At 39.7% G+C, this 18,450-nt stretch overlaps 1 protein-coding gene across 1 annotated transcript; it reads left to right on the forward strand.

The window, feature by feature from the left end:
- The first annotated feature begins 636 nt into the window (after positions 1-636).
- On the forward strand, positions 637-18,006 carry LOC137287389 (carbohydrate sulfotransferase 15-like). Its single transcript, XM_067819648.1, has 8 exons — positions 637-753; positions 1,321-1,622; positions 1,824-2,043; positions 2,589-2,714; positions 12,993-13,149; positions 13,640-13,793; positions 15,690-15,837; positions 16,673-18,006. The coding sequence occupies exons 1-8, from the start codon at positions 747-749 to the stop codon at positions 16,873-16,875; spliced, it is 1,317 nt and encodes a 438-aa protein (XP_067675749.1). The 5' UTR covers positions 637-746; the 3' UTR covers positions 16,876-18,006.
- Positions 18,007-18,450: the final 444 nt, after the last annotated feature.

Below are 18,450 nucleotides of genomic sequence, written 5' to 3' on the forward strand. Positions count from 1 at the left end.
ACACGTGAAGTGTGGCACATTAACACACTTAAAACGTGGCGCCATCAGACCAAGTAATTTCCCCATACGCGTGGTATAGAGCCATTCTTGATTGCGTCAACGTGAGACAGCATGACATGGGCTGACCTGTCATATACTTTTAATACTATATGGAGAAATTGAGGAAGTAACTTCTTTTTAAAATCATCTCCAGTAGTGGTCTGGACATTGCCTCAGATTAAAAACTCAAATTTTAGTTGCATGGGTAAATAGGATATTTCACTCTCATTTCCTCGGGCATACTCTACTGTCGCGAGGATGATACGTATAGTTCAAACGTCAAGATCAGACATGAACAAATGTATGATATCAACACCCTGGCGATTACATCTGATTTTTTTATCTATCTTGGATCAGAAAAGAGTATATTCCTCTTATCTACCAGCATATGCGGAGATAACATAGTGTATAGACTTTCAGCGTCACAACCCCTTAAATCTTTCAAATTGATTTATTATCTGAACCTGCAAACCTTTCATACACTCCTTCATTCAAGTATTTATTACATCTTGCTGTCGAACCAAAGTCAACACGCTGCCCATTACATATTGATCTTTGCATTTGTCCTGTCCAATCAAGTTCATTTGATGTGAATTCAATGCAGCGTTGAACACAGATGTGGTGTCTACATAGTCACATCTTAGTAAAACCCACTACGTGAAGTTGTGTAAACCAAATACAGTACTCAGCAGAGACACTATACAGCCATGGCAGGTTAGTTAATTCATGTTGATATTCCCATATCTGGATTACAGTATCTATCAGAAAAACGTTTGCTTTAGTTCTTCTGTGACACCAACAGTTTTTATTAAGTTGACGCCGCCATTCTCCTGGAACCTCCACGCTTGGACATGACCGTTGTCCAAATATATATTGGCACACTGATTGTAGTCTTTAAACGGACTGTATTACGAACACTTGCGTCCTGCAAAGTGTGTCGGAATCCTTTGACAGCTGGTTCAGTTCGTAAATTCACCTTAATTATGATATTTGATCCGCAATCGTTGGATTTATCAGAGAGGTAAACGTGTTGGGTTTGCCTTCCAAATCGGGCTCGTAGCAAGCCAATGTATTCGTGTAAGCCCGGTTCGAGAGCTTACATTTAGACAGTATTGAGGGTTTGCCCAACCTCTTCAGCAAAATTGTAACATTTTAACATTGTAACCACGGTAGCGACGCAGTTGCTTCAGGTGGGCAGAGTTGAAGTACTGAGAATGGACATCAAATCTAAGCCATTCATTCAAAATATGAAAATGAAGTATTGTATTATTTCTTTTGTAGAATCCAAGATCTCAGTTCTCACAGGGATGAGACTGAAGAAGAAGGCATTTCTTGTAGCTGTTCTAAGCTTGTTGGCAATGGTTGTGTTTCTGATGATATCAAGTGAAAGCCAGATGAAATACTACGTATCTCATAGGATCCTTGCAAAGGTTTCACCAAACATATCTCCAAGTGTCATTACCTGGACTAAGTCTGATACGAAAGTGGGATATGTATATGAGTCGAAATGGACATATGAATATACATCGTCGTTATGCAACGGAACTTCCGACCCCCTCATGTCAGAAGATCTATTTTGCAAGGTAAACTGCCATTTTTTTAAGATGCCCATATTTCTCGTAAACTTTCATGATGGTATATTTTCAACAAAACCACGATGATAGATGGACACAATGGCATCTGTGTATGTGGAGGTTTGTGTACTGTTTATTAAAAATACTTTGAGGTGGAATTTTTACGAGGTTAATTGGTGGTAAATTCAAGAATCTTTGTGTTTGTTACAGAAAAGACCCAAGTTTCTGCCAGGCTACAAAAACCCATGCTGGAAGGATGTCACCAAAGAGGGCAAGGAGACAATCAAATGCATGCCGTATTTTCATCTTTTAGGAGCTGATAAATGTGGCTCCACGGATCTTTTTGACAGGATCTTGCAGCATCCTGAGATGGAACCGGCTGGATGTGGATTGTTTAAGGAATGTTACTACTGGTGTTGGACGAGATATGGTAAGCTCGGGATTACTTGTGAGAATGGTGAATAGGTGTATTCTAAAAGCAAGAAAAATGCCATCTAAACGTCTCGCATGATCTCATACATACATTTCATAAGAACAATCAGTGAACGGCGTTTGCCACGTAGGTACAATTACTGCGTTGGGAAGGTAAATTATAGTGTTTCGTACATGATGATATGAATTCGGGGTATGCCCTTAAGCCTATAGTTCAAAGCATATATTTGGAGATTTCACAATGTAAAGATGCCGTTTTGCATCGAATATGATCAGTGGGCGTAGTAATATAGGAATATAGGATGATCGAGACATTTTTATATCAGATTTCATATCAGATTATTCTTCAAAATGCACAAGAGGTTTAAAACGTTTCTTGTAAGACTTGTCCGTGTATAGACTGTTATTATTCTATGATCATAGGCGGTTCCTGAGACAGGGGTGCCCGGCTGCGCTCGTAAACGAAGAACCGATTCCAGTTTTCATCATGGTGGCAGCGAATTTTGGGATTATACAACAAATCTATTTGTACGTCATTTACAGGTGTATGGATGAAGAATAACTTTGTTCCTACGAGGAAAACGTTTGACAAGTACCTTCTTCATTTCAAACAAGCCTCGCACAGCATACACCTGCGTGAAGTTGACGGATACCATTCTCACATCACCGGTAAGACAGTAGGCTATCTCATGAATGTTGAACACACATGTCAAACGTTTGAAGGGCAATTAGAAGTGTAATGCATAAGAAAAGCAAGATTTGTTATGAATAACGCGACGTGGTGAAGCCTATGCTTGCTTCTTCGTTTGGTCACGGGGCAAACTTACCCTCCGAAACGTCGTGGTATTCCTGCTTCTCTGAGAGAGAGGGTTCAGTTTTATCCCGCTTTTAGCAGTGTTACAGCAATATCACGGCAGAGGACCCCAGACATGGGCTTCACACAATATACCCATGTGGGGAATCGAACCCGGGTCTTCGGCGTTACTATCGAAAGCCTTAACCACTCAGGTACCCCACCGTCTTAATAGGCGACTTACTGGATCAGGTGATCAGACCTGCTGGTTGGGTTGGCGCATTTCATCGTACATCAGTTGCGTCGACCGATGTTGATGCTTTTCATCACCGGACTATCCAGTCTGGACTCGATTATTTACGGACCGCAGCTGGAACGCAACATATGTCATATTTGGGATTTCACTTTCTTATTAAAGTGCAAATTCTAATATGTTTTGGTTGAGTCCCATCTGGGATTCGAACCCGCAGAGTCAGGCACCTAATCGCCAGTACACAAAGTCAACCGCCTAGCCCGCTCAGCCACCACGACTTCCACTTACGTCAGCTGAAATCCCGAATATGACATATGTTGCATTTGACCACTTTCTACATGGCATCGTATAATCGCATCTGGGACGCTCCTGAGTGCGACGTAAACCTAAACTCACTCACCCACTCACTTATGTGGATCCCTTTTATTCGGCACAACGGTATTATCCACATAACATAAGATGCGTGTACGAGTTTCTCTTGTGAGCCATGTTTTCAGGCAGCGAAGATAAATAAAAACCACTCAAGCAAGAAAACGCATTTTCGAGTTAACACTGGTGCATCAATAGATTACACCCAGCATCTTTTAAACTAAATGCTAAAACAAACGTACTGATCATGACACTAAAAGAAAATATCGTTACAGGTGCTGTGATTATGTTCTTGGCATTTGTTTGACTCCAAGACATTCTATCGTTGTCGCATAATGCATAACATAGTAAGTCGATAAAGGAATTGTATACTGAAGCTGATCAATACATGTATTTATATTTCACATCTGGCATAAGGACCAGATGGTGTTCCTGACTCCCAACTGACAATTGAATGCCGTGAAAATAATCCATACTGTCAACCTATCTCATCTTGTGCAGCATGTATCATAATGCAGATCACCTTATTGTGTAAACTGAAAGACCTAACACAGAGTTACCACTGTTGTTGTTGCATCGGTGGCATTGATGAAAAATATTAAGAACACAAAGTTGAAAATAGTTTCATGTGGCCGTTCACGCATTGGTTTTGATACAAAAAAGACCTTCAGAATGCAAAGACAATGCTAAAAATATTTCTAATATACAGTCGTCAATACATTCACTTTTTGCTTTTATTTTCGGTGTGATTATTCATGTATACGCCGACATTTATTTTATCTGTAAACTAACTCTGGACTGAATGAGTGAGTGTGTGTGTTGGAAGAGATTATTTTATGAAAGTCAAATGTTCAGTTCTGCCTTAGTTGTTCAACGTTTTTGCCAATAATTCTAAATGGAACAAATTCGGCAACTTGTAATAATGACATCCTCGCCCTTCCATTGTACCCATCATTTGCCATTGTGTCTGGTCATCGAGATGCTCTCTCGAAGGCACGTCAGGCTTAACTGGCTCAATGATTAGTTGTGAATTTCAACATGTTTTGGCGTTTGTGTGTAAGTACATTACGTTTTGTTTATGCGTGGTGTGAAATGCCACGGTGACCAGATGTTGCGTTCAGTATATCTTTTATCGGAGTCAAATTGTCTTTTCCGTTTATCATGTTGCATTATCATACACGACTATCACTGGTGATGTCACATGTTATGCTTCATTAATTATAACTTCTTACAAATTCTAGTTTTTAATTTGTACTTCACCTCGAAATTGTAACATACGTTACATTTCACCCCTTTCTAAAAAGACATTGCGTATCTAGTCCTGTCGGCCTTGGAGCTATGTCAGATAACACTTGTCAGAGAGGTAGACCAGGAAGTGATCCGAACTACCACTTGTCACACTAAGGAAATGGATCTGCACTGACATATGTGCTTGACTTTATAATTTATTTCTCTCCACAAGATAACACTTGCAATGTATCCCTTGTACATCAAGGTAAATATATCTGTTATCAAGATTAAGTTGCAAGCGTCTAATTAACCACACAAATATGCACATATTTGACTGTAAATGGAGGACACTTTTGACAAAATTATGTTTATATTTAGGCTGTACGGGCATATATAGTCTTAAAGCGCTTGTTTAAAACTGACTGAAAGAAATTTAACAGACTTGGATATAGAACACAGACATCCTCGGAGGGAGCTATTTATAATATATTTATTCAATTCTGAGTTGAAATACGAAACCTATCTGAATATTAACGTATTACGTTGTAATAATCGTGTAATAATCGGCCTCAAACTATTACCATCCATTTGAAACAGGACGATGGATTAAGACACCACAAATGAAACTCTTCGAATCTTTTTAATTCAACCTATAATGAAAATGAATTTCATTTTTCACTCTGATATTCTAGAAAATATTGGAAAATTAGCAATATTTTACAAAATAGCGAAGTCTTATTTCTTATTTTAATGTCCTTTCATATAGAATTTGTGATATAGACATATTCTCCTGAAGTTGTAATCTTGTATTGACTCCGTATAATTTTGCGCGTATGATTTTGGACATGTTGTGTCACTTCTCCTTAATACTAGACAAATGGTATTGTTAGTATAGCGTGATATCACGTGTTCGTCATTTTTTACTTCTTTTTGCATAGGTGTGCCCGAGGCAAACAGTACATGAGTAAAAGTTAAACAGTGAATTCATGCGCAACCTGCGAATTTGCGAACTATAGAGACATAAAAAAATCAACAGATAATTATTGATAATGTACTTTTTTTTCTCATCCTAAATATATGAGACAACACAAGGGCTACCTCAAACAATGAGTCAATATGTTCGGTGCGAAGTAGCGTATGGTATGTATGTTTTGACGGCTGGTTGTAGAAGAAATAAAGAAGGGAGTTACTCTCTCATATTTCTAAATATTTAGGATACATAAGTAATACATGGTACTCTTCACCCTTCCTGAGACAGATTACAAAACGGACACTGGATATCTAATACATTTACAATTTGGACCTTCAAGTTGTGAAAGTTACATCCAACTTTAGTAAGCGACGCTTATGTTGATATGATTGATCTCTGATCGATGCACTTCTGTATGAATGTAAAATGCATGTTCTGAACAGTAGCTGACACAAGTTGATGACGTTATTTCATTATACCAGTCTTGGTGATAAATGCCTTTGCATCTCTGCTGGATTACTGTGTATTGCTTACATTTGAGCGTAACGACGTAAAAGGTCCAAGCAAGTAATCCACAAAATAACGTGGTCTTAGGCCTACAATATAGATCTGGTACATAATAATAATTATGGTAATACGGAAGGCTGTAGGCGGTAGGTGGTAGTTCTACAGTTCAGTGAACGGGGACTGTAATAATGATAATAATACTAAAATAATAATAAATAAATTCATATTCAAATAATTCATATAGGTATTTGCTAAAAGGACGCCGAATAAGAGTGAGTACGATTAGGTTTACATCATTGTTAGCAATATTCCAGCAATATTAAGCCGGGGAACACCAGAAATAGCCTTAACACATTGTATCCATGTGGGAAATTGAACCCGAGTCTTCGGCGTGACGGGTGAACACTTTAACCTCTAGTCTAACCCACCGCCCCACGCTGAATAAGAAAGTCTGTAAGACTATGAGAGGGATGTTGTGGACAAATGGGTTTTGTGGCTCTATTTTGGAAGTCTTTACGGTTGTTTTCTCTGATAGTGATCGGGAGGTAGTTCCAGTGTAGTGGAGCTGCCGCTGAGAAAGCTCTGTAGCCCACAGTGGTCGTGATGGTTGCCTGGGAGGGAAGAAGGGAGTTACTGGCGAAATCTGCTGGGAGTGTGGAAAGTTGCAATATTCGTCAGACATTCGAGAAAGCCATTATCATAAATGCAGCTGTGTAACCTGAAATTGATTTGAAGGTTATGGGGAGCCAGTGAAGTTGTTCGAGAATGGGAGACTCAGTGGAACACGGGGGCAACTTAACCAGCAGAGTTCTGAATTCTTAGAAGTCTGGAAAGTACATATCCAGGCATGTCATAGTACAGTAGTCACTTTTGGTGACCACAAGACTTGTCATCAGGTGATGAGCGGAACATAGGTGACGAATTTCGGTGATGGTGAAGATGTGGAGTGAAGTAGAATGGATTAGAATTGGCCCGTATTTGTTGTAACGATGATTATTGTGGAGATGTCGGTTGCGCTTCGAAAATTCACAAAATGAACTGCAGACACATAGCCTGAGTGTCGATCCAAAAAACGTTCGTAACGTTAAGAACAACCTGTCATAACTCTATAGTTTACCACAGGCTTACGTTTGTCGTAGCGCTGAGCACGTTTCGTGGATCGATATCGGGATCCAGAACTAAAAACTTAGCCGAAAAACGGCACAAAAACACATATAGACTACTATCGTGATATTATGATAGCAGTAAGCATAAATCAGACATGGCACACATGTCTGATAGGGCTGCTGGTGGAGGTTGTAAAATCGATTTGTGTACATGTAGCCTGAATTCTGAACGTATTATATCAATGATTTAAACACGTAGGCGCTCAGGTCTCAAAGCTAATTCTGAAAAATGCATGTTTGTCTAAATTACACATTTATAAAATGACTGAAAGATTAAGATTTAACATTACGATATGTACAAGTGCAGGAGAAACAAGCAACCCATGCTTGCCATAAAAGGCGACTATACTTGTCGTGAGAGGCGACTAACGGTGGTCACGCTCGCTGACACAGGTCATCGGTTCCCAATTGCGCAGGCCGATGCTCATGCTGTTGATCACTGGAGTGTGTGATCCAAACTGGATTATTTATAGACAGCCGCCATATAGCGGGAACATTAGTGAGTGGTGTGTAAAGCTAAACTCACTCACTCAGTCTTTCAGGAATGATCGGATTCCCAAGATACACGGCAAGCGACAGCTGACATGCAGTTTGTCTGTATGGTCTCCAAGCCATATCATGTATCTCTCAAATGTTGATAGCCTTGTCACAAAAACCTTGTCATCACTTGTGATACACTTTAGTGGCACTATATTGACACTCTTGTTTTATTATTCACGAACAAGAATCTCACAATAGGTCTATCGCACATAGCCAATATAATGGTTTAAAAGGATCCCAAGTTCACAATGATCTAGATTAAAAATATAGATTCTCCAGGAAATCATTTGATTTGCATTTAATTAGTAGATGCATAACTATATTATTGAGACATACTGTCATTTTGGACAAACGTTGTTTTAATCAAATATATATATTGTGTACCAGTGTCATGATGTGTTCACGGCACGAGCGTCTGAGTGTTGGTATACTGACATTAGGCACGGATATCATAAACATAGATATGAGCAAGAGTATAATATTCTATTCATTACCGAAGTCGTCAGACTGAGGAAAATAAACACAATTCCACTTTCAAACGAGGCTGGCTACCCGCCATCGCCTCATGTAGAGCGCAACGTCGTAGAAGAAACGTGACGTCATAGGATTATTCATGACGTTATGTCACCAGGACAAAGTAATACTTTATCCTATGGTGTCGCATGAAAACTATTAACCCCAATATTTGCGCACTCGTAGGTGATAAATTTGGTTACCACATTAAAAAGAGTGGGTAAAGAGGCTGTTGAGTCTCTTAAACGAAAATATTGATATATCCATAGTGATGATTTATAGAATAAAAGAAACTCAGCATAGACCATTAACAACTGTTTGTAAGAAAATTTTCTTCAGTAGTGAGTGAGTTTAGTTTTACGCCGCACTTAGCAGTATTTCAGCTATATGGCAGCTGTCCATAAATAATTGAGTCTGGACCAGACAATCCAGTGATCAATAGCACGTGCATTGTTCTACGCATTATATATATATATATATATATATATATATGTGTGTGTGTGTGTGTGTGTGTGTGTGTGTGTGTGTGTGTGTGTGTGTGTGTCGCACATATATGAGCACTAGTGCATGCTCAAGGCTCTGGTAGTGTTTCCCTCGATCACTGGATGTCAGTCTCAAATCCCTGGGGAGTAATACAACTCTTGCAGCCACTAAGCGCATAGGGTAAAATGTATTTTACCTCATTAACAACGAAACTCTTCTCCCGTCAATTCAACAGAGATTTCATGAATCATTTTCGGTTTAGAGCTTAAAGTTTAAGCCTTATCCTCACGCATAAGCTGCTGTATATGATTTGCTAATCGGCCTCACTCACGACAACATATGTGCTGATCGATCGTACATGAAACGGTGAACGCTTGCTGACATTTTTCCAGTACTTGACAGTTATGAACAATACTCAATCTGGAGCGATCAAGCATTCTTCTGTTTCGAAGGTGTAACTATCATGCATGACAAGAGGTAGTGCTTTGCAAACAGAATGACAGTTTCTGAGCAAGACGTTATCCAATGTCATGATGAAAGTGATTTGTTGGTATTGTATAGGCCTACAAAATATCTATGATAGTTTCACTAACACCAGTACACGAACTTGCAGCCACATGAAATAAACTTGCAGAAGGTTGCGTAAACCACACGGGCTTGCAATGCTGAAAATAATACGTCCTGGGTGCAACCAGCGTACACTGATATCTATACACACATAAAGAAGGAAAGGGATGTAAACGCGTACAAAGTTGTCAAACACCCCACTCTCGATTACTCCTGGGTGGGGAATTGTGGAATATACAGCCGCGATTCTTACTGAAATAAAGCCAGATAAATACCCTTTCGAAGAAATCCAAAATTATCAAAGTCGGTGCACTTTGTACCGAGTAGCATTGCTTGGAACTCGGGAAAAGACAACTTTTTTATTTGTACGCCAAAAAACCTATCTACGAAAATCATCGCCCCTCGGAGAAGAAATGCTATGTATTTCACGTAAAAACACCGGATCGGCTTAAAACATAACGTTTCCGTAATCGCTTCCGTTCTACAACTCAAATGAAATAGGCTATTCTTTTACTTGCGATACACGACTATTGGAAAATTAGCGGTGTGCTTGATGACGTTCGTATTTTTTAAATTATTTTAACATTACAGTATATAAACTATTCTCCTCAAAGAAAACAAGCTACTATTTACACATCAATGTAGTACCTTTGTTTTCATAATCCCAACTCCATACGACTAAAACGAAAACATTGTTCTGTGTGCCGTTTTTCTGAATCCTCACCACTCCCCCACCACCCTACTATAATGGAATCGTCTGACCTACTTATCTTCTTGGAACTGATGGAAGTAGAGTTACGCAACAGTTCGAAATGGCGGACAAGCCAGTAAATACGTGTTGCGAACATTTGAAAATTGAAATGGCAATGAAAAAAACTTGAATGACTGTCGAATCTGAACCCTGCAATTCGAAGAACAGATCCTTTTCTGTACGACCTACGACCTGTAACTCATCAAAGACGGCGAATGTCGATCATGCTTTCACGTCCACGCCTCCATCCCCGTATGCGACGAAAGAATGACAGTGCTGCTTTCTCAAAGTTTGTGAAGCATGCTACTAACTTGAGATTCCTTGGAACATTGTTGTCATCATTTGGGACTGGATTGTGTCCAAGCTTTTTCAAAGTGTACGAACATTGCGGGCTAGATGGCAGACAACAGAACTCAGGTGGTTCAGTTTTATTTATATTTTTGTGAACGATCCAATTGGGCATGCTGGAGTTTGAGTGGCATGAATTTGGTTTTTCGCCAGACCGTTATTATGCAAATATTCCATTCTAATGGAAACAAATACACCAGTTTCCAGGTAGATATCTGTTAATTAACGTTTTGCTAAAAATTTTGTATGGACGTATTTGCATGTTAAGACATGGCCATGGTTTATGCCTGGGGTTGTGTATTGTAACTGAGTGTGAATATTTTTATAACTGAAGGTGATATGGAAGTGAAGTGGGGGGCAAAATTATATAAAATTATATCTTTTTAGTTTTAATATATGTTTTATCAGCATTTCCATCACGAGCGTTGTGTTGTCATTAGTCATGTTGGTAATCAAGCAGAAGTAGTGCTGCAGAGTTGTATACACGTGCGCAGTGAACCGCCGTGAAATCACGCATTTTTAATTCAAACATTTTTCGATTTGCCCATGTAAAAAAGTCCGCGTCAAAATCCATGGGGTTACCCTCCATCATTGGGGCCACACGGAAGTACTTCATACAATAAGATTTGTTAATTCGCGGTGAAGCGTCCTTAAAATCAGATGCGCGTTAATCCAGAATTGATGCCGTCTGATTTTTCCAAAAAAAAAAATCAGAATCTAGTAATTTCTTGATTCCTAGCAGAAATAGAAATTAATGCTTTAATCTGTTTCAATTAAAATGAACTGCATTGCATTATATGCTATGGTACTTTTAATGGCTTTTATATACATCTGCATTTACACTGGAAACAAAACACGAGTTCTGAGCAGCTGAGTATGTTCCCGAAACAGTTTAAAATTTGAGCTTAGTTAAAAATCTTCTATTAGTGTATGCCCATAATTGTGGCACGTTGCATTGAACAAATCTTTGTTCGATACTTGCCAAAACGCCTAGAGTTTCTAGACAAATGGGTTTCCAGAAAACAAATGGACGTGTTATGCATAAATACAGGGATGCATTAAGGGTTTCGAGAAATTGATTAACTTATTGACACATCCACGTACATACACATATAATCAAGAGACGTGGTCACATCTGTTCTGTCCAACGTGGCTATTGATTTATTGCCATGGCAATTTGTTGCTTCATTATGAACATGTTTGTACAACATACTTATCCATCGAAAGACGTTCGAAACTCTCTAACGTTATCACAGATTTCTAGTTTATGCTCACTGCGGACTTACACAGAAAATATCTGGGATAGAACTGGTCTTCAGTAACCCATGCTTGTCGTTAGAGGCGACTGCCTGGATCGGGGGGTCAGGCTCGCTGACTTGGTTGACCCCATGTCATCGCATCCCAGTTACGTAGTTCGATGATTATGTTATTGATGACAACATGGCTGGTCCAGATTCGATTATTTACAAACCGCCGCCATATAGCTGTGCGGCATAGTTACTTTTATTTTAGTACATTGAGTGAGTGAGTGAGTGAGTGAGTTAAAATGTATCGCCACATTTGCAATATTTCAGTTACATCGTGACGAGAAAAAAAATTGACATTTATGAGAAAGATATATATGTATACTCCTTTCAGTAAAGGACAGTAAAACAGCTGGCGTATCACAGTCAGAATTAAAACTAGCGTGTAACATAAAAATAATGACATCATTTGGACAATACACTATACAAAACAGGTTATAAATCGACTGCAACTGAAGGCTGAACACCATACTAGGGACGATGGGAACTTACAGTACTTTTGATGCCCTCATGGACCCTAGCTGGATTTATTAAGATATGCCCTAAGCTGCTGGCGATTACAGTGCAATATAGCCATACTTTAAAATCACAAAATACTCCGTTTAAAAATCTGGTAAGTGTATATTTTCTTTGTATGTTTCAGGACTTATATATCCTTTCAGGAAGACAATAATTTTACAACACTTTAACCCATTTAAGGGTACAGTCAATAACAATCTCAGTTACTAATTGAAACTTCCAGTCATAAAAAATACATCAAATCTAAAAATACCGCAATTGATATTTCGTCGTGTAGTATCACCATGTATTACTGAATAAATGAGTGAGTGAGTGAGTTTAGTTTTACGCCGCACTCAGCAATATTCCAGCTATATGGCGGCAGTCTGTAAATAATCGAGTATGGACCAGACAATCCAGTGACCAACAACATGAGCATCGATCTGCGCAACCGATGACATGTGTCAACCAAGTCAGCGAGGCTTCCTACGACAAGCATAGTCGCCTTTTATGGCAAGCATGGGTTGCTGAAGGCCCATTCTACCCCGGGACCTTCACCGGTCGTATTACTGAATAACATGAAATGCAATGAAAAAAAGACGAATGGTTTATTCAGACATCTTTTCCAGTTCTTTCTGTAAAATGTTCTTAACAGGTGAAGGCACGCCAATGGATTTATGGGACTTCCGAGGGTGGCCCCGTATCCCACAAAATGACCACCTGGCAGAGCCACTGATTATGACTCCACATCTCATGAGGCATATGTATCCTGATCCGAAGCTGCTCGTCATTCTCAGGAACCCTGCTGACAGGTACGTGTGGGGTGAAGTCTCAGGAACCCTGCTGACAGGTGTCGGGTGAAGCCCCCTCAACCCTTCTCACAGGAAGGTGTCGGGTGAAGTCGCGTGAACCCTGCTGACAGATAGGGGTTGGGTGACGTCCCATGAACCTTGCTGAGATGTAGGTGTCGGGTGAAGTCCCATGAATCCTGCTGACAGATCATAGGTGTCGGGTGAAGTTCCATAAGCCACTCAACCAGCACGACTCCTGATCCCAAAAGATTTACATTCATATTTTTTACCTCACTCAAGTTGTACATTGGCGTACTTCACTACCGATTGCATTTAAAAATCTTCCCGGTTCGTTGACTTTTATCATTTGTTTATTTTGTCACTAGCCAGTTTTTTGTCAGGGCGGGAAATAATAAGACAAATATATCAATGCAGGGGAACGTCTGCTAAAACGTTATGATCTCTCAAGATGAAAAACACCATTCTTGCAAGTTTCCACGGATCATTTCAGGCTATACTCCGACTATTATTTTCTTGGATATGGTAATTCCCCGGAAAAGTTCCACAAAGATGCAATAAGAGCGGTAGCTATGATTGAAAACTGTCTGAAAAACAGGACGAGGAAACAGTGCATCTTCGATATGGATATGTATGTCAATTTGCCGGTAAGTGCATGCGGCGTGTGATAATACGAAGATGACAATATACTGAACAGCAACAGAAGCGCAACTCTGCGCTTTTCGTGAAGTTTTTAAATAGAAGACATAGACGTGAAAGCTTATTTTTTCAGTTTTTTCAAAACTTGGGTTTCTTTTGCTGTTCATTATATATTGAATAATGTCGCACTTCTACCTGATTGTTGTCTGTAAGATTTAATTTCGATTTTAATTTCGATTCGCCATTGTTGATAACTACTTTTGCTATTAAAATTTGAACTAAGACATCGTGAATACCTGCCTACCATAAAGAGTTACGTCTAGTGCTGTCACGATAGTAACGATAATCGTGATACTTTATCGGACGTATCGCGATACGTATCGTTGACCTTAAACCTGTTAATGTACTCTCTGTTACTTGATATAAACAATATGCAATCGTAAAGAAAATACCTGAAAATAGCATATCTTGGTATGCATCGAAACGAAGTTAATCGTTCCAAGATATCGCGATACGTATCGTATGGTTAATTTTCTGTATCGTCACACCTCTACTTACGTCATAACGGACGTCCTGAACTGTTTGCCACTAAATGAGCGAGGCGAGAAGAGGAACAGTTTTCTGAGAGTCAGTGCGTGATGACGTCGTAGATGTAGAACGTAAAAACTGAAACTGAGGAACCGAAACGAAATAAACACATCCTGACTCACCCTCATGACCTGCATAAAAGGCTGTAGCTGTTCTAACTGCTTGATGTTGACAGTGTTCAACGCGGCATGCAACAATATTCCAGCTAACTGGCGGCTGTTTGTAAATAATCGAGTCTGGACCAGACAATACAGTGCTCTATATTATAAGGTTCGGGCAACGTAGTTTGGGTACGACAACATGTGTCAACCAAATCAGCTCTTACGGCAAGCACAGGCTGCTGAAGATAAATGCCAACCCGAATCGTAACGGTGTCTGCATATACCAAACAAAAAGCACATCCATTGTGAGTAAACAGCATTCCATTCATTGTTTGAATAAAACAGTTGGTAAAACATATGTATCAACTACTTTAGGTACATATCGGCAATATGAACGCAACCAAAACCATGCATAAGTGCAACCAGGATTTGGATGACCATGAAACCTAAAGACATGCCCATTTTTTTCTTCCGTCCATTAACGGGAGCGGGTGGTGTGGCTGGTTGACGCATGTCATGGGTTCCCTACAGCGCAGATCGATGCCCATGCTGTTGATCTCTGTATTGGTTGGTCCAGACTCGATTATTTACAGACCGCCGCCATATAGTTGGAATATTGCTGAGCGCAGTGTAAAACTAAGCTCACTCACTCACTACCATTATTTCGAGCAACAGCTTGTTGAAGGGCAGGAGAGTAAAGTGATCACCTTTGCTTTTAACATATTCCATTAAGGTAACATTTAAGGCTTCAATACAGCTTTCAAAGGTTTTATGGTAGACATGTTAAGCAGATAACATTTCTTCCATTGACATGTATTTACACATATTGTCCAGCGTTTCCGTGTGTTTGTGACTGATGTGCCAGAGGTGCAAGAGCACGCTAACCCTCCCGCGTCCGCCTGGTATAGTTACTATTTCATGGTGATTCCACATATTCATGATATAGTCAAAATCGTGCAATCGACTTTTAATCCAGCAGGCTTTCTTCGTTACTTTCATCGGTATTATTTACATTTTTTGAACGGACACACACACGCGCGGAAAAGACAAAAAACACCTGCTAAAATGAGCAATCAAGAGCAAAGTCCTAAAAAGCCCTGCCATAGGATTGTTGGTAAACCAAACATGTTTCCGTTTATTTTTAAATCACACTAGCCTAACAACACCCGTCAAACTACATTTTGTTACTACTATGTTATTACTATCTTGTTTCAGATGCGAATTCACATTAGCTGCTACTCGGTGTTTTTAAAGGAATGGATGCGTGTCTTCCCAAGAGAGAGTTTTCTTATCTTGCGAAATGAAGACTATGGGCATGATATTAGAAATCACATGAATATGGTTTTCAACTTCCTCAATATGAGTAAGTAACCTTTCATTGTAAATTTTATTTTTGCAACCGAACACTTACATCATAACATCATTTTTTGAGTACCAAAGGCAGTTCAGTAAAATCAGTCAGTGTCACCATAACACACTAAACATGATGGATTATTACAGACACACCTACAGTTTTCAATGCTATCTAGGGTTACGAGTGAAGGAATGTGTTTTACACCGTTTATATCAGTACCTAAGTTTTATAATGCATCCAAGTGTTTACATGAAATCATTGGTATCTGTACATGTTACGCTCATGACTATCTGCATGCGTACCGTTTGGGCCTCCAGATATTGTCGTGACCTTTTCAAGCTTATGGTAGACCTCGAATTCATCCGTATAGAGTTCTTCATATGATGCTAGATGTGGTGGGGAAGCGTTGTGGTTCGCTTCCGCTCGTCACGCCAACCAGGCTTTTATTTCCCTCATGGGCACTTTGCCTGAAGCTCCTTTATGGTGTCTCCTGCCGTGATACTGCTGAAATATTGGCAAAACCGGCGTAAAACCAAAGTCACTGATTCAGTCAATCACTGATACGATACTGACTCATATATGGTTAAGTTACCTAACCTGAGTCCCGATCCACAATCGTTCGTGACGTTACGACTTAACGTAACACGTCGTAGTCAGTCATTACAAATGTCGTAACACTACGAAGTGTTCTGTGGATGGGGACCCTGTATATGTGAGTGTTAACATATAAATTTGATAGGGATAAGTTTGATGTTCAATAACTGTATCAGCGTTAACTAAAAACTAATTGAATTAGTTCATAGCTTATTTTGTAAGTATTCTGATAACATCATCTGTCCTCAAGGTCGATTACCGGACGCAGATATGGACGTGATATCCAACGCAAAGAGGAAGCACGTGACACAGTCCAAAAAGAACAAAGGTCCTATGTTTGAATCCACGCGTGTTTTGTTGAACAATTTCTTTGAGCCATATAATAAGGAATTAGCAACGTTGATACAAGATGACCGATTCTTATGGAAGGATGGACCAAAAAAACATTCTTGAAATAGCAGTAAGTGATTGAGTGCGTTACAAGTTTACGTCACATCGAAAATATTTCTGCCATATCGTGACTACATAAAGGTACAGACATTGTACATAATTGAAAGTATATTATAAACAGCTATCAACGAAGGACAGTGAAACTATCACGGAACTTGAAATAGCAAGACCATCGAGTGGACGTATATGACTACATAGTATCCTCTTGGAACGCTGGACGATAGCTTTTCGGAAAAGGGGGACTGGATATCATCAGACTGCGATGTTGTACCCCGCCTATACCATTCGCATTCACTTTTATTTACACTTAAAATTACACCCATGTATGGACATAACAGTAGCGACAGAAACGAGGAAACGTGGAGAATAACGATAATCCTTTCATCATTGCAACATTAGGAGTTCATATCACCAAATGACTCGCAAGGTCTACGGCTCCCAGTTACGTTTCTATGTCAAGACATTATTTACGAATCAGCAATATAAGTATTCATCCCTCTCTGAATGCATATTTTTCTGGTCAACCAAGGGTTGTGTTACATATTTTGCGATTTTGTCCTGCATGTGTTAGGTTCGAGTAACTATTAGGTCAATTGGAAGAAAGCTGACGTTTAATGCTGCCACGTCTTGCATTTAAATATCCACCGCAAAACGCGTTGCGTGGGAAAATTAATATATCCATTGGTTGACTGATGTATTTATAGTTGCTTAACGCCACACTCAGCAATATTCCAGCTAGATGGCAGCGGTCTGTATATAATCTAATCTAGACCAGACAATCCAGTGATCAAAAGCATGACGATCGTCCAGTGTTACTGGGATAGGATGAAATGTGTCAACCAAGTCAGCGGTCCATGATCATCAGATCCGTTGGTCGCCTCTTACGACATGCATGGGTTGTTGCAGATCAGTGTATCACAGGTCGATCAATGTATCTAATAGACAAGGGATGTGACCGGAACTTATGACTCTCTCACAGAAGGCAATCATTCAACAGGCCGCACCTCCTTCACGAGGTTTAAGCAGTAGCTCCGCTTAGTCATACTGTCATGTCTTTTGTTCATATTGTTCTTGTGCACTATATACAAGACACTTTATGCAATGCCATTATATAATGAATGCATATTGAATTTAGTTCAGGTGTGTAAAGTTGTCTTTTGACTATTCTCTGACATGTGTTGTTTATTCAATAACAACAGCATGAAAAATAGTTTCGGAAGTGGAAACACAAATCTCATGAGGTAAGTGAGTCAGATCGGGTTTACGCCGCTTTAAGCAATATTCCAGCAAACATCACGGCGAGGCACACCAGAAATAGGCTTCACACATTGTACCCCATCCTCGATATCTCCAGGGAATACGTTCCGATAAGTCTTCACTATACCCTGGATGCACCTACGGCTTGGCCCGATGAAATGATCGTACTTCCTTTTGCTGGCTCCGCATTCTCACTGCAGCCAATTAGCTAAGCCGCTGTTACAACCGAGCTTGCCAGTCTCAACAAAGAAAGTAGTTGTAGCTGCGATGGATTTTTCGCAGTGCAGCCCATATTTTGGGGAAATCATACAGACAAATTGA

Source organism: Haliotis asinina, chromosome 6 (genome assembly GCF_037392515.1).
Source record: "Haliotis asinina isolate JCU_RB_2024 chromosome 6, JCU_Hal_asi_v2, whole genome shotgun sequence".
NCBI lineage: Eukaryota > Metazoa > Mollusca > Gastropoda > Lepetellida > Haliotidae > Haliotis > Haliotis asinina.

Bases quoted from the DNA above. Each gene is read 5' to 3' on its own strand.
- LOC137287389 (XM_067819648.1), top strand. The intron at 2,044-2,588 runs GTAAGCTCGGGA...CGTCATTTACAG, and splicing joins CTGGTGTTGGACGAGATATG to GTGTATGGATGAAGAATAAC. The intron at 2,715-12,992 runs GTAAGACAGTAG...TGTTCTTAACAG, and splicing joins ATACCATTCTCACATCACCG to GTGAAGGCACGCCAATGGAT.